Source organism: Lithobates pipiens, unplaced genomic scaffold (assembly GCF_037356315.1).
Source record: "Lithobates pipiens isolate NorthernLeopardFrog02 unplaced genomic scaffold, aLitPip1_a1.2 Scaffold_28, whole genome shotgun sequence".
NCBI lineage: Eukaryota > Metazoa > Chordata > Amphibia > Anura > Ranidae > Lithobates > Lithobates pipiens.
Genome location: NW_027507789.1, coordinates 72415962 through 72433525, shown reverse-complemented (window position 1 = coordinate 72433525; position 17564 = coordinate 72415962). Strand labels below are relative to the sequence as shown.

Here is a 17564-nt window from a genome sequence, read left to right as displayed (position 1 = left end):
AAACCACTTCAACCAACGTTTTGCAGCCTTGTTTACTCCCGATCAAGTTGTCTGCGTTGATGAGTCCCTGATTAAATTTTCTGGTCGCTTGTCCTTCAAACAATACGTCCCCAACAAGCGTTCCAGATACGGGGTCAAGATGTATAAGCTCTGTGACAGGGCCACAGGCTATACACGTAGTTTCATGGTTTATGAGGGAAGAGATAGTCACGTAGAGCCGGAGAACTGCCCTGATTACATAGGAAGCGCTGGCAAGATAGTGTGGGACTTGGTGTCACCCTTATTCGGAAAGGGGTACCACTTGTACGTGGACAATTATTACACAAGCGTGCCACTCTTTAGTCACTTGTTTGATCAGCAGATTGGAGCATGTGGCACCGTGCGACCTAATCGCCGGGGCTTTCCCCAGCGGCTTGTAGAGTCCCGTCTTAGGCTGGGGGAGAGAGCCTGCTTGCGCAGTAATAATTTGCTCGCTATGAAGTGGAGGGATAATAAGAATGTTTTCGTTCTTACCTCCCTTCATGCAGACACGACGGTCCAAATTTCTACGGCGACTGGTGTTGTGGAGAAACCCCTCTGTGTCCACAAATATAACCTTAACATGGGAGGGGTGGACCTCAATGACCAGTTGTTGGCGCCGTATCTAGTTGCCCGTAAGTCCAGACGCTGGTACAAAAAAGTGTCTGTTTATTTATTCCAATTGGCTATACTGAATGCTTATGTACTACACAAAGCTTCAGGACGGACTGGATCCTTCCTCAAATTCCAGGAGGATATCGTCAGAGCCCTTCTGTATCCAGACGGTGCTCCACCTCACCTTCCCCTACCAGATGCAGTAAGCCGGCTGCATGAGAGGCATTATTCTTATGTCATCCCGAGTACCCCTACCCAACGAGCCCCCCAAAAAAGATGTCGTGTCTGTAGCAAGCGCGGATTTAGGCGTGACACCCGTTCTTATTGTCCCCGCTGTCCTGGCAATCCTGGTCTTTGTCAGGGTGAGTGTTTTGAACGCTACCATGAACTAGTTGAGTATTAGCGCAGGGTACAGCATTGCACAAGCTAGGCACACGTTCACAGGGTCTCCCAAGATGCCATCACATTTTGAGAGACCCAAACCGCTGGAACCGTTACAACAGAAAAAGTGTTAAAGTTACAAAAAAAAGTGTTAAAAAAAAAAAAAAAAAAAAAGTAAAAAAACCAAAAAAACCAAAAAAAATATAAAATAAAAAAACCAAAAATAGTTGTCGTTTTATTGTTCTCTCTCGCTCTCTATTCTCTCTCTATTGTTCTGCTCCTTTGTACTGTATTCTATTCTGCAATGTTTTATTGTTAACCATTTTTTGTTTTCAGGTACGCCATTCAGCTGTAGCGTGGATTTATTTATCTTGACAGCAACAGCGTTTGCTCCCACGATATGTAAAGCCACGACTCCAGCGCTGTCGGAGGTGATTTCACCACCACAGTTAAAAAAGAGCATATATGCCGAAGCATGGGGGCATAAGGGGTGGAGGATCGATTTTGCTCCTAATGCCGCGTACATACAGTCAAAATTCCGACGGAGGGCTTGCCCGTGGAAAAGTTTGAATGTATGTACGCGGCATAACTTTTTTGCGGGAGGATGCCCCCATGCTTCGGCATATATATATTTTAGGCACAGATTGTGTTAAATGTGTTATTTTTTGCGATTTTTTTTGTATTTGCTTTGCAGGTATGGTAAGTCCTACTGTTATACTGTAATGTTACTTTGTTTTATTGTTAACCATCATTTGCTTAGCAGGTACGCCATTCTGCTGCAGAGCGGATTTATTTATCTTGACAGCAACAGCGTTTGCTCCCACGATACATAAAGCCGCGACTCCAGCACTGTCGGGGGTGATTTCACCACCACAGTTAAAAAAGAGCATATATGCCGAAGCATGGGGGCATACGGGGTGGAGGAACGATCTGCTCCTACCTTTTGCGGGAGGATGCCCCCATGCTTCGGCATATATAAATGGTGCATGTATGCCCACCATTAGAAAGTGGGTGGATGAAGGGTGGTATCTAATGGTGGGCATGCCCACCGATCAATATTTTTTTTTCGTTCAGCCCACAGGCTGCATGAAAAAAAAAATACAATATATGCCCAACCAGTTCCAGCAACATACTGGTATGTTGCGGGACTTTGAGTGCTTATACCAGAATGATGCCTGCAGGTTTAGGTATCATCTTGGTATCATTCTTTTCAGCCAGCGGTCGGCTTTTATGTAAAAGCAATCCTAGTGGCTAATTAGCCTCTAGACTACTTTTACAAGCAGTGGGAGGGAATGTCCCCCCCCCGCACCATCTTCCATGGTTTTCTCAGGCTCTCCTGTCCCAACAGGGAACCTGAGAATGCAGCCGGTGGTTCCGCCAGCTGACCATAGAGCTGATCAGAGACCAGAATGGCTCCAATCATCTCTATGGCCTAAGACACCGGAAGCTACGAGCATTTCATGACTTAGATTTTGCGGGATGTAAACAGCGCCATTGGGAAATTGGGAAAGCATTTTATCACACCGATCTTGGTGTGGTCAGATGCTTTGAGGACAGAGGAGAGATCTAGGGTCTGATAGACCCTAATTTTTTTAAAAAAGAGTACCTGTCACTACCTATTGCAATCATAGGGGATATTTATATTCCCTGAGATAACAATAAAAATCATAAAAAAATATATATAAATGAAAGGAACAGTTTAAAAAAAAAATAAAAAAGCAAAATAAATAAAAAAAAAAAAAAAAACCACCCCTGTCCCCCCCTGCTAAGGCGCAACGCGGAACACAAGCGTTGGTCTGGTGGCATATGTAAACAGCAATTGCACCATGCATGTGAGGTATCACCGCGAAGGTCAGATCGAGGGTACTAATTTTAGCAGTAGACCTCCTCCGTAAATCTAAAGTGGTCACCTGTAAAGGCATTTAAAGGCTTTTAAAAATGTACGTAGTTTGTCGCCGCTGCACGTTTCTGCGCAATTTTAAAGCATGTCGTGTTTGGTATCCATGTACTCGGCCTAAGATCATATTTTTTATTTCATCAAACATTTGGGCAATATAGTGATTTTTAGTGCATTAAAATAAAAAAAAGTGTGTTTTTTTCCCCAAAAAATGCGTTTGAAAAATCGCCGCGCAAATACCGTGTGAAAAAAAAATATGAAACACCCACCATTTTAATCGGTAGGGCTTTTGCTTTAAAAAAACACTACATGTTTGGGGGTTCAAAGTAATTTTCTTGCAAAAAAAAAATATTTTTTCATGTAAACAAAAAGTGTCAGAAAGGGCTTTTTCTTCAAGTGGTTAGAAGAGTGGGTGATGTGTGACATAAGCTTCTAAATGTTGTGCATAAAATGCCAGGACAGTTCAAAACCCCCCCAAATGACCCCATTTTAGAAAGTAGACACCCCAAGCTATTTGCTGAGAGGCAGGTCGAGTCCATGGAATATTTTATATTTTGACAAAAGTTGTGGAAAAAATACATTATTATTATTTTTTTTTTTTTTTTTGCACAAAGTTGTCATTAAATGATATATTGCTCAAACATGCCATGGTTATATGTAAAATTACACCCCAAAATACATTCTGTTGCTTCTCCTGAGTACGGGGATACCACAAGTGTGAGACCTTTTGGGAGCCTAACCGCGTACGGTACCCCAAAATCCAAGCACCACCTTCAGGATTTCTAAGGGTGTAAATTTTAGATTTCATTCCTCACTGCCTATCACAGTTTCGGAGGCCATGGAATGCCCAGATAGCACAAAATCCCCCCAAGTGACCCCATTTTGGAAAGGAGACACCCCAAGCTATTTGCCGAGAGGTATGGTTAGTATTTTGCAGACCTTCATTTTTGTCACAAAGTTTTGAAAATTGAAAAAAAGAAAAAAAATATACATTATTTTTTTTTTTCTTCATTTTCAAAAACAAATGAGAGCTGCAAAATACTCACCATGCCTCTCGGCAAATAGCTTGGGGTGTCTACTTTCCAAAATGGGGTCATTTTGGGGGGTTTTGTGCTATTTTGGCATTTTATGGCCTTCAAAACTGTGATAGGTAGTGAGGTGTAAAATCCAAAATTTACACCCTTAGAAATCCTGAAGGCGGTTCTTGGTTTTCGGGGCCCCGTACGCGACTAGGCTCCCAAAAAGTCCCACACATGTGGTATCCCCGTACTCAGGAGAAGCAGCAGAATTTATTTTGGGGTGTCATTTCACATATGTCCCTGGCATGTGTGAGCAATATATCATTTAGTGACAACTTTGTGAAAAAAAAATAAAAGTTTGTAATTTTCCCGCAACTTGTGGCAAAATATAAAATATTCCATGGACTCAACATGCCTCTCAGCAAATAGCTTGGGGTGTCTACTTTCTAAAATGGGGTCATTTGTGGGGGTTTTGTGCCATCTTGGCATTTTATGGCCTTCAAAACTGTAATAGGTAGTGAGGCATGAAATCAAAGATTTACGCCCTTAGAAAGCCTGAAGGCGGTTCTTGGCTTTCGGGGCCCCGTACGCACCTAGGCTCCCAAAAAATCCCACACATGTGGTATCCCCGTACTCAGGAGAAGCAGCAGAATTTATTTTGGGGTGTCATTTTACATATGCCCATGGCATGCATGAGCAATATATCATTTAGTGACAACTTTGTGAAAAAAAAAATAAAAAAAAAAAAGTTTGTAAATTTCCCGCAACTTGCGGCAAAATATAAAATATTCCATGGACTCAACATGCCTCTCAGCAAATAGCTTGGGGTGTCTACTTTCTAAAATGGGGTCATTTGTGGGTGTTTTGTGCCATCTTGGCATTTTATGGCCTTCAAAACTGTAATAGGTAGTGAGGCGTGAAATCAAAGATTTACGCCCTTAGAAAGCCTGAAGGCGGTTCTTGGCTTTTGGGGCCCCGTACGCAGCTAGGCTCCCAAAAAGTCCCACATATGTGGTATCCCCGTACTCAGGAGAAGCAGCAGAATTTATTTTGGGGTGTCATTTCACATATGCCCATGGCATGCGTGAGCAATATATCATTTAGTGACAACTTTGTGAAAAAAAAAAAAAAAAAAAAAAAGTTTGTAATTTTCCCGCAACTTGCGGCAAAATATAAAATATTCCATGGACTCAACATGCCTCTCAGCAAATAGCTTGGGGTGTCTACTTTCTAAAATGGGGTCATTTGTGGGGGTTTTGTGCCATCTTGGCATTTTATGGCCTTCAAAACTGTAATAGGTAGTGAGGCGTGAAATTAAAAATTTACGGCCTTAGAAAGCCTGAAGGCGGTGCTTGGTTTTCGGGGCCCCGTACGCGGCTAGGCTCCCAAAAAATCCCACACATGTGGTATCCCCGTACTCAGGAGAAGCAGCAGAATTTATTTTGGGGTGTAATTTCACATATGCCCATAGCATGTGTAAGCAATATATCATTTAGTGACAACTTTGTGAAAAATTTATAAAGTTTGTCATTTTCCCGCAACTTGTGGCAAAATATAAAATATTCCATGGACTCAACATGCCTCTCAGCAAATAGCTTGGGGTGTCTACTTTCTAAAATGGGGTCATTTGTGGGGGTTTTGTGCCATCTTGGCATTTTATGGCCTTCAAAACTGTGATAGGTAGTGAGGAGTAAAATGACATATGTATGCCCTTAGAAATCCTGAAGGCGGTGCTTGGCTTTCGGGGCCCCGTACGCGGCTAGGCTTCCAAAAAGTCGACCACATGTGGTATCCCCGTACTCAGGAGAAGCAGCAGAATGTATTTTGGGGTACAATTCCACATATAACCATGGCATGTGTGAGCAATATATCATTTAGTGACAACTTTGTGTAAAAAAAAAAAAAAATTTTTTTTTTTGTCATTATTCAATCGCTTGCGGCAAAAAAATAAAATATTCAATGGGCTCAACATGCCTCTTATCAATTTCCTTAGGGTGTCTACTTTCCAAAATGGGGTCATTTGGGGGGGTTTTGTACTGCCCTGCCATTTTAGCACCTCAAGAAATGAGATAGGCAGTCATAAAATAAAAGCTGCGTAAATTCCAGAAAATGTACCTTAGTTTGTAGATGTGACAACTTTTGCGCAAACCAATAAATATACAATTATTGACTTTTTTTTTTACCAAAGACATGTGGCTGAATACATTTTGGCCTAAATGTATGACTAAAATTGAGTTTATTGGATTTTTCTAATAACAAAAAGTAGAAAATATCATTTTTTTTCAAAATTTGCGGTCTTTTTACGTTTATATCGCAAAAAATAAAAATCGCAGAGTCAGTCAAATACCTTTAAAAGAAAGCTCTATTTGTGGGAAGAAAAGGACGCAAATTTCGTTTGGGTACAACATTGCATGACCGCGCAATTACCAGTTAAAGCAGCGCAGTGCCAAAGTGTAAAAAGACCTCTGGTCATTTACCAGCAAAATGGTCCGGTCTGAAAGTGGTTAACACTGCTTTGTGAGATGTTCAAAGCTTGAGATATTGTCTTAGAACCTAACTCCGCTTTAAACTTCTTCACAAAATTTATGCCTGGCCTGTCTGGTGTCCCTTGGCCTTCCTGATGCTGTTGGTTCACTAAGGTTCTCTAACAAACCTCTGAAGGTTTCACAGAACAGCTGTATTTACACCGAGATTAAATTACACAGAGGTGGGCTCTATTTACTAATTAGGTGACTTTTGAGGGAAATTGGCTCACTAGATTTTAGTTAGGGATATCAGAGTAAAGGTAGTTGAATAAAAACGCATGCCACACTTTTCAGATTATTTGTATAAACAAAAAATTTGTATAGTTTTTCATTTTCCTCCACTTCACAATTATGTGCCACTTCATGTTGGTCCATCACATAAAATCCCAATAAAAACACATTTAAGTTTTTGGTTGTAACCTGAAAAATGTGTAAAATTTGAAGGGGCTCAAATACTATACACACACACACTATAGATTTTGTATATGGAGCTTTTTTCTTTAGTTATTTCTTCAATAATTTTTTTCTGTTGATCGAAGAACTTGTGCTTAATCTGACTGTGTGCGGTGTCCCTCAATAGACAAGAAGGGGAGGGGAGGAAAAATAGAATAAAATCAGAGACAAAATCATGCAGAGATCTACAACTGTCAATTGATTCCTCTATGTAATCTGTGTATACAGTTGTAGATCTATGCCCGATTTTGTTATGGACTATATATCATTTATGAGCTACTAGCCAGGCCTTAAGTGTTACTCCCCACCAGTTTGCCCACTCAACCGCTACCCTGTCACGCCCCTCAAACAGACCCTAAAATTATAGTGTTAAATGTTTTATGCATTATGAAGTTAGAAAAATAAATGTTAGCAACAACTTTATCAGCGCCGCCTCACCCATGCAGCCCATCAGTGCATCCTCACTTGGGAGGAGAGCCGGATGGATCACACATAGGGGATCTCTCACAGCTCCCATTCAACTCTGCCTGCCAGCCAGTGGTGACCTTGCCCAGCTTATTTCCACTCGCCGAAAGCAAGCAGGCGTATGGAAATTTTGAGGGCCGATTTATGTTGTTACATTTAGATCCCATTCTACTGTGAGCTTGTGTGGGATTGATCCTGAACATTAGTTTCTTGACATCATAGCAGTAGACAGGTTTTTACATGGTGCTACAGATTTAGCACTGAATTTTGGTGCATTTGCCTTTGTTGAATTAGTCATAGACAGTGTTGGAGTACAACCATAGCATGCTCAGTAACAGGAGCTGCTCTCTAGGTGTGATCTGCAGGGTTCGGCTGTCACTTCAACAGCTGATCTTATTCTGTGTATCAGGAGGGCTGACATTTAGCTCCTGGGAGCAAGGCCGGGAAGTTTGCGTTTATGAACCTAGTGGCAGATAGAAATATTTGGTTATCAGGGCTTGCCCATGAAGTAATCCACTACTGCACTAAAGTTCTAGGAGTGACTTTGGAGTCAGGTGGAGTGATCTCCTGCAGAACACTGCATAATACATCTCAGGTAACCACTGAAAACATACCTTTTCTTTGTCACTGGCTTCTCTGCACACAGTAGAACCCTGGAACCAAAATGTAAAAAAGATTAGAAGGCCACAATATTTGCCACACAGAGGTGGTAGTAATTACCTAGTGGCACTATACCTTTAAGTCATATTTGCGGTGAACCCCAAGACGGTGGCTGAACACATTCCTTGTGACAACCATGTAGGTCTCAACGCCATCAACTGTTAGCCGGTACATGCCAAGGAACTGAGGAAGCAGAGTGTTACCATGACACTCTACTATAAACTGTTGTAAAAATGAGAAGAAAGAAAAAAGTCACTATTTTATGATCAATGAAAAAAACAAAATTGTAAATATATATATATATATATATATATATATATATATATATATATATATATATATATATATATATATATATATATATATATATATATATATAATTTAGCCAGCCACCAATTGTGCAAGTTCTCCCACTTAAAAAGATGAGAGGCCTGAGGCCTGTAATTATCATAGGTATGCCTCAACTATGATAGACAAAATGTGGAAACAAAACCAGACAATCACATTGTCTGTTTTTTGACAGAATTTGCAAATTATGGTGGAAAATAAGTATTTTGTCAATATCAAAACTTCATTTCAATACTTTGTTATATATCCTTTATTGGCAATGACAGAGGTCAAATGTTTTCTTTAAGTCTTCACAAGGTTGTCACACACTGTTGCTGGTATGTTGGTCCATTCTTCCATGCAGATCTCATCTAGAGCAGTGATGTTTTGGGGCTGTCGCTGGGAAACATGGACTTTCAACTCCCTCCAAAGGTTTTCTATGGGGTTGAGATCTGGAGACTGGCTACGCCACTCCTGGACCTCGAAATGCTTCTTACAAAGCCACTACTTCATTGCCCGGGCAGTGTGTTTGGGATCATTGTCATGCTGACCCAGCAACGTTTCATCTTCAATGCCCTTGCTCATGGGAGGAGGTTTGCACTCAAGATCTTGCGATACATGGCCCCATTCATTCTTTCATTCTTACATGGATCAGTCTTGTTCCCTTTGCAGAGAAAGGGCCCCAAAGCATGATGTTGCCACCCTCCATGCTTTACAGTAGGTATGGTGTTCTTTGGTTGCAACTCAACATTTTCTCTCCTCCAAACAGGACAATTTGTGTGTCTACCAAACAGTTCTACTTTGGTTTGATCTCACCACGACAGTCTCCCAATCCTCTTCTCGATCAGCCAAATGCTCTCTACCAAACCTCAGATGGGCTCGGACATGTACTGGTTTAACCACTTAAGGACCAGGCCTCTTACAGATTTCGTGTTTACATGTTTAAAACCGTTATTTTTGCTAGAAAATTACTTAGAACCCCCAAACATTTTATATTGTTTTTTTTCTAACACCCTAGAGAATAAAATGGCGGTCATTGAAATACTTTTTTTCACACCGTATTTGCGCAGCGGTCTTACAAGCACACTTTTTTTGGGAAAAAATTCACTTTTTTGAATAAAAAAATAAGACCGTAAAATTAGCCCAATTTTTTTTTATATTGTGAAAGATAAATGGTACGCAGAGTAAATTGATACCCAACATGTCACACTTCAAAATTGTGCCCGCTCGTGGAATGGCGTCAAACTTTTAGCCTCAAAAATCTCCATAAGCGACATTTAAAAAATTCTACAGGTTCTATTTTTTGCGGTACAGAGGAGGTCTAGAGCTAGAATTATTGCTCTCGCTCTACCGATCGCGGCGATACCTCACATGTGTGGTTTGACCACCGTTTTCATATGCGGGCGCTACTCACGTATGCGCTAGCTTCTGTGCGCAAGCTCGTCGTGACGGGGTGTTTTTAAAACCTTTTTCTTATATATTGTAATTGATTTTATTTATTTTTACACTGTTTAAAAAAAAAAAAAAAAAGGATCACTTTTATTCCCATTACAAGGAATGTAAACATCCCTTGTAATAGAAAAAAGCATGACAGGTCCTCTTAAAGGGGTTGTAAAGTAAAATTTTTTATTTTTTTAAAATAACAAACATGTCATACTTACCTCCACTGTGCAGCTCGTTTTGCACAGAGTGGCCCCGAACCTGCTCTTCTGGGGTCCCTCGGCGGCTGTCTGCTTCCTCCCGCAGGTGCTTCTCACGTTAATGCGAGCTCCCTCGCATTGGTGAGAAGCACTGCGGGCGCGCTCCCGTGATACAGCCGGCGGCTATAGCAGCTCGCTGTATCACAAGGCCCCGCCCCCCGGCGCGCTGTGTCATTGGATGTGATTGACAGCAGCGCGAGCCAATGGCTGCGCTGCTTTCAATCAATCCACTCCAGCCAATCAGCGGCCAGGCTCAGCGGCGAAGAGGAAGTCGGGGGCGAGCGCGGAATTTTCGAGGGGTCGGGTAAGTAAAACGGGGGGACTGGGGGCGCCGGCAGTGTGAGATGTTTTTTCACCTTAATGCATAGAATGCATTAAGGTGAAAAAACATTTACCTTTACAACCCCTTTAAATATGAGATCTGGGGCCAAAAAGTCCTCAGAGCTCATATTTGGACTAAAATGCAAAATAAAAAAAAAAATTAAAAAAAAAGGAAAAAATTACATTTAAAAAAAAATATACCTTTAAGGAGGTATGGGCGGAAGTGACGTTTTGACGTTGCTTTCGCCCTCCTATGGTATAGAGACGAGTGGGGGCCATCTTAGCCTCCCCCGTCTCCATACCCAGCTAGGAAAAGGACCCGATCGCCTCTGGTAAGCGGTGGAAGGTGCGGGGGGGGGGGTGGCACCTCTCCCGCCACCGATAGCGGTGATCTCGCGGAGACCACCGTTATCTTACAGACGGCCGGCGCCTGAAGATATGGATATCTCGGTCGTGGCAGCAGCTGCTGCCGTTACCGAGATATCCCTCTTCAAAAATAGGACGTACATCGGCGTGCGCTGGTCGTTAAGTGGTTAAGCAGGGGGACATGTCTGGCACTGCAGGATCTGAGTCCCTGATGGTAGCCTTTATTACGTTGGTCCCAGCTCTCTGCAGGTCATTCACTAGGCCGTGTGGTTCTGGGATTTTTGCTCACCAATCTTGTAATAATTTTAACCCCACGGGGTGAGATCTTGTGAGGAAGCCCCAGATCGAGGGAGATTATCAGTGGTCTTGTATGTCTTCCATTTTCTAATTATTGCTCCCACAGTAATTTTGTCACACCAAGCTGCTTGCCTATTGCAGGTCTACAATTTTGTTTCTGGTGTCCTTTGACAGCTCTTTGGTCTTCACCATAGTGGAGTTTGGAGTGTGACTGTTTGAGGTTGTGGACAGGTGTCTTTTATACTGATAAGTTCAAACAGGTGCCATTAATACAGGTAATGAGTGGAGGACAGAGGAGTGTCTTAAAAGTAGAAGAAGATACAGGTCTGTGAGAGCCAGAAATCTTGCTTGTTTGTAGGTGACCAAATACTTATTTTCCACCATAATTTGCAAATAAATTCTTTCAAATGTCAGACAATGTGATTGTCTGGAATTTTTCCCACATTTTGTCCCTTGTATACCGATGATGACAATTACAGGCCTCTCTCATCTTTTTAAGTGGGAGAACTTGTACAATTGGTGGCTGACTAAATACTTTTTTGCCCCACTAATACACACATATATATATATATATATATATATATATATATATATATATATATATATATATATATACATACATACATACATACATACATACATACATATACACACACTTATTAGTACAGACCCCACTTCTCTAATCACCTTACTGCTAGTGCCATCATCTAACCCAAAACCTCCTTTACCTGTCAAGGGGTCCAGAACTCCATTCCCACTTTACATTCTTCTTTAAAAATACAATACTAGTAGTCCCATAGGACAAAATTCGCCAGGTCGTCTGCTGAGCCATACATACGGCTCCAACTTTCATGCAATTTTATATCATTTTTATGATCATTTTTATCTGCATACATCCCCTACAAGGTTTGTATTTTTTTTTTTTAGCAATAAATTCACTTGCCAATTTTGATCTACAGCACGTGGAAGCCTTGTTTTTCAGGAGTATTCTAATCCATTGTTGGAGAACTCTCTATATAGACACCACACTTTGAGATCGTGGTTGTCTTCTGTTTTGTCAGTCCATCCTTCTGCCGAGCAGGTGTGCCTGAAGTTTTTCTTCCATTGGAGGTTGTTATCTTGGGATTTCGGATATCCTTACAGGCTTGTTTGACTCACCACGGCTGGCGTGTGTCGTCTTCTGGTAATTGTACCTACCACTCATTTGGTGGTAGAAGCACTTTTCCCTGGTGGTTGAACACCACGGCATTGTCCCTAACATCTTGTTGATATATACATGGAAGAGAACACCTTGTTATTTAGTGTTGGATGGACTTTCATTATGCTTTATATGCATTTAAAGAGGAGGGCCAGTTTAAAAAAAAAAAAAAAAAAAAAAAGTCAGCAGCTGCAAACACTGCAGCTGCTGACTTAATAAAATCACTTACCTGTCCAGGGCGCCCCGCGATGTCGGCCGCCCGAGGCCGAGCCATCCCTCGGCTCTCGGGTCCCGGCGCCGCCATTCCCTGTAAGGGAAACAGGCAGCGGAGCCTTACGGCTTCACTGCCCGTTTCCTACTGCGCATGCGCGAGTCCCGGAACTGCTGCGCATGCGCGAGTCCCGCAGCGCTTTCTGAATGGGATGCGCTGTGTTCTGGAACACACAGTTCCCAGAACACAGCGCGACCCATTACCCAGAAGACGCCGCGACTAAGACAGAAGACGGAAGATCTCCGAGGAGGAGGAAGAGGAAGATTAGGATAAAGTGCCTAGCAACAGGCATTTCTGGTAAGTAAAAAAAAAAAAAAAATTCTCATTTTATTTTTTTTAGATTTTTTGGTTTTCAGGGTGGCCCTCCACTTTAAGTAACTTTATTCACCAAGCAAAATTTGTGATTCTCTCTCTCTCTCATAGATAGAGATAGAGATATATATATATATATATATATATATCTCTATCTACACACACACACTTGATTGGTATCAACCACCCAATGTTCAAGACACTCACTTTAGCATCCAATTATTGTATTCATTTTCAGGGCACTTATTTAGTATTTGAACAATATTGTTGTTTAGGGCTCTTTAGCTAGTATTCGATTAACACTGTTCACTGGATTGTTAATTCTTTTCACTAGTTCATCACTGAGTGTTTTATGTTATCCGGTTTAAGTTCTGGATATTTTACACAATTATTAAAACAAGACCGTGTCAAAAAGCTCTCCAACTTCTCTACACTGCCTGCAAATGGAGGAGAGTGTGCAGCTCACTTTCACAAGAACGATAGAATATGAGATGCTTAGAGTCGGGTGCATCTTTGAGATGTAGTGTCAAAAGGGGACAGCTTCATCATAGCCTGAGATGCAAAGTGCCTACACTTTTGCATTTTGGGCAAATGTCTTGATTAAGGTGAAAAAGAGAGTCAAAGGTTCAGAATTTAGAGACATATGGATTCCATTACCATCTCCTGTGACAAAGAGAAGCTCTAGCAGTGCATTGCTAGAATGTGGCAGACAGACCTAGAACAGCCTCCAGAGCTGCCACAAACTTCTGATGCTCAAAAAAAACAAAAAAAAAAAAAAAAAAAAAAAAACACACACATGATGTGATGTAGGATATGAAAAGTTTGGATATCAAAAGTAGGACCGCCACACGTGCATCTTGAATTCTCGCTAACATGCAAAAGAGAAAAAAATAAAAAATTATCTTGCTTAGATCAACAGTCCATAGGATTTGAAAATTATCCAATGGTGATATACAGTGTCTTAATTATCCAAGCAGAGGTGCCATTCTATATAAATGTTATGTAATAAATAGTATTACGTTTTTTAATACTGAGAATTTGGCTCTCATTTGTAAAAACAAAAAACCACCAAAACGATTTGTGATGTAGTGCCAAAAAAGGGTTATTCTTGTTGGGGTTACATTGCATAAAACCTGCACTCAAAGTAAAGTTCATTAAACCGGTCCAGTGATGTCACAGGAGCTTTCCCTTCTCTGCAGTGATGGGGAGTTACACATTCCTCCTAGATGGAGCATCACTTATCTATTAGCATGTGAGCACCAGTCCTGGACTGTGTGTACAGCCTGTGTGATGATTTGCTCCCAGGGATGCGTATGCCAACTACCGCCTGAACTCTCAGGAAATGGGCCGTCATAAAGCCTCCAAAAAGCCGATAAGAAGCGGCAGTCTTGGATCCTCAAGGTGGCTCCCAGAACCTGCTGCCTTATCTGGTGGTCCACATTAAGTCCAGGGATTCTGTGAGTAAACCTGCCAATAAAAGGGCAGCACAGTGGTGTAGTGGTTAGCACTTTCACCTAGCAGCAATAGGGTTGCTGGTTCAAATCCCAACCATGACACTATCTGCCTGGAGTTTGCATGTTCTCCCTGCGCCTGCGTGGGTTTCCTCCGGGTACTCCGGTTTCCTCCCACACTCCAAAGACATGCAGGTAGGTTAATTAGACCCTGTCCAAAAAAAATTGGCCATAATATGTGTATGTTGTATATCAATGTTGTAAGTGTGTCGGGACTCTACAGGTTAAAGGACCGCATAAATAGCTGCGGATGGACACCGGTGGCAAGAAAAGCGCCCTGAGGCGATTCAGTTCATATAGGTAGCACTATACAAGTCATTCATTCATTCAATACACACCTAGGGACGTGGACTGCTTCTGCTGCAAAAGCAGATCCTGCCTCTTTCTCCACCACAGAGCAGGACATGATAGAGCAGGATTGATATCTCTGCCATCGCCGATTCCCTAGCAGCTCCACATGGCTCTGCTGAAATAACCCAAAGAACTTGGACATCACAACCCTCACAGCAAAATTTTAAAAGCAGTGCACAAATGCACTGCGCGCCTGTGGATGATTTGAAGGAACACTTCGGCGGGAGGAAGTCTCCCTACAAAAGATCAGAGAAAGGACCACCGCTGTAGAAAGTCACATCAGAGACCTGGAGTACCAGCTCCCTCCCTTGATTACATACTCAAAAATTGCGATTCAACAGACCGATGCCTCACAACAAAAACATAGGAAATGCAAAATAGACTCCATTGCAACAAGATATGTATAGTGGGGCTGCCAAGAAAAACAAAAAAAAAAAACTTACTGGACCGCTTTGGTAAAGAGGTGTTCACTCCATTATCCGCGGTTGAAAGGGCTCATCATACTCCACCCCTTCATTTGTCTCAAGGGTACCGGAGACCTATGCTGGTGCGTCTACTCAATTATAAAGGCTGAGAAATTATCCTGCCACTAGCCAGGAACATGGCGAATATTCACTACAAAATGGGGTTAAAGTGTAATTTTACCCACACTTTTTAACTGTGGAAGTCCAAAGCAAGCAGTTTAACCACTTGACCACTGGGCACTTAAACACCCTTAATAACCAGACCAATTTTCAGCTTTCGGTGCTCTCGCATTTTGAATGACAATTACTCAGTCATGCAACACTGGACCTATATGAAATTTTTGTCCTTTTTTTCACACAAATAGAGCTTTCTTTTAGTGGTATTTAATCACCGCTGGGTTTTTTTTTTTTTTGTGCTATAAAAGAAAAAATACCGAAAATTCTGTAAAAAAACGAATTTTTCTTTGTTTCTGTTAGAAAATTTAGCAGATTAGAAATTTTTTCTTCATAAATTTTGGCCAAAATTTATACTACTACATATCTTTGGTAAAAATAAGTACAAATTGGTGGATATTATTTGGTCTTTGTGAAAGTTATAGAGTCCACAAGCTATGGTGCCAATATCTGAAAATTGATCACACCTGAAGGACTGACGGCCTATTTCAATTCTTGAGACCCTAACATGCCAGAAAAGTACAAATACCCCCCAAATGACCCCTTTTTGGAAAGAAGACATTCCAAGGTATTTAGTAAGAGGCATGATGAGTTTTTTGAAGTTGTCATTTTTTCCCACAATTCTTTGCAAAATCAAGATTCTTTTTACTTTTTTTTTTTTTTCACAAAATTGTCATATTATCAGGTTATTTCTCACACACAGCATATGCATACCACAAATTACACCCCAAAACACATTCTGCTATTACTCCCGAGTATGGTGATACCACATGTGTGAGACTTTTACACAGCGTGGCCACATACAGAGGCCCAACATGCAGGGAGCGCCATCAGGCGTTCTGGAGCACCCAGGACAATTCTGACATTTCTCTCCTACATGTAAAAATCATCATTTATTTGCTAGAAAATTACATAGAACTCCAAAACATTATATATGTTTTTTTAGCAAACACCCTGGAGAATACAATGGTGGTCTTTGCAACTTTTTATCTCGCACGGTATTTGAGCAGTAATTTTTCCGAATGCTTTTTTTTGGGAAAAAAACTGTTTTGTGCTTAAAAAAAAAAAAAACACAGTAAAGTTAGCCCAATTTTTGCATAATGTGAAAGATGAAGTTACGCTGAGTAAATAGATACCTAATATGTCACTCTTCAAAATTGCACACGCTCGTGGAATGGCGGCAAACGTCGCTACTTAAAAATCCCCATAGGCGACGATTTACATTTTTTTTACTGGTTATATGTTTTGAGTTACAGAGGAGGTCTAGGGCTAGAATTATTTCTCTCGCTCTAACGTTCGCAGCGATACCTCACATGTGTGGTTTGAACACCGTTTTCATATGTGGGCGGGACTTACGCATGCGTTCGCTTCTGCATGCGAGCACATGGGGACAGGGGCGCTTTAAAAAAAACTTTTTTTTTATTGTTCATTTTACTTTATTTTAGTTTGACATTTTTTTCCCCAAAAATAATTTTTTTGATCACTTTTATTCCTATTACAAGGAATGTAAACATCCCTTGTAATAGGAATATGGCATGACAGGTCCTCTTTACAGTGAGATATGGGGTCAATAAGACCCACATCTCACCTCTAAGCTGGGAAGCCTGAAAAAAAAAAAGATTCTGGCTTTGATCGTATTAGCGATTCGGTAGAAGCACCGGAGGGCGGAGGGCGGCGGGAGATGTCTATGGCTGGGTATTGCAGGGTATCACCGACTATGGCTGGGTATCTCAGAGCATGGTGTTGCAGAGTACTGCGTTGCAGAGCATTGCAGGGTATTGGCGGGTGTTGCAGAGCATTGCAGAGTGTTGCAGGGTATCGGCGGGGGTTGCAGAGCATTGCAGAGTGTTGCAGGGTATCGGCGGGGGTTGCAGAGCATTGCAGAGTGTTGCAGGGTATCGGCGGGGGTTGCAGAGCATTGCAGAGTGTTGCAGGGTATCGGCGGGGGTTGCAGAGCATTGCAGAGTGTTGCAGGGTATCGGCGGGGGTTGCAGAGCATTGCAGAGTGTTGCAGGGTATTGGCGGGTGTTGCAGTGTTGCAGGGTATTGCAGAGCGTTGCGGAGTGTTGCAGGGCATTGCGGAGTGTTGCAGGGCATTGCGGAGTGTTGCAGGGCATTGCGGAGTGTTGCAGGGCATTGCGGAGTGTTGCAGGGCATTGCGGAGTGTTGCAGGGCATTGCGGAGTGTTGCAGGGCATTGCGGAGTGTTGCAGGGCATTGCAGAGTGTTGCAGGGCATTG

General features: G+C 41.8%; 1 protein-coding gene across 4 annotated transcripts in view; it reads right to left on the bottom strand.

Moving 5' to 3' along the window:
• Positions 1 to 17564, bottom strand: part of PIP4K2B (phosphatidylinositol-5-phosphate 4-kinase type 2 beta) — a 371685-nt gene that overhangs the window by 217002 nt on the left and 137119 nt on the right. For all 4 annotated transcript variants that reach the window (XR_013263536.1, XR_013263535.1, XM_077459404.1 and 1 more), the window contains exons 5-6: positions 8109 to 8255; positions 7988 to 8026 (exon numbers count right to left, since the gene is read on the bottom strand). Coding sequence is in view for 2 of the 4 variants with exons in the window: in XM_077459404.1 (XP_077315530.1) it covers positions 7988 to 8026; positions 8109 to 8255 (186 nt within the window). In the remaining 2 variants the exon portion in view is untranslated. The remainder of the gene's footprint in view (positions 1 to 7987; positions 8027 to 8108; positions 8256 to 17564) is intronic.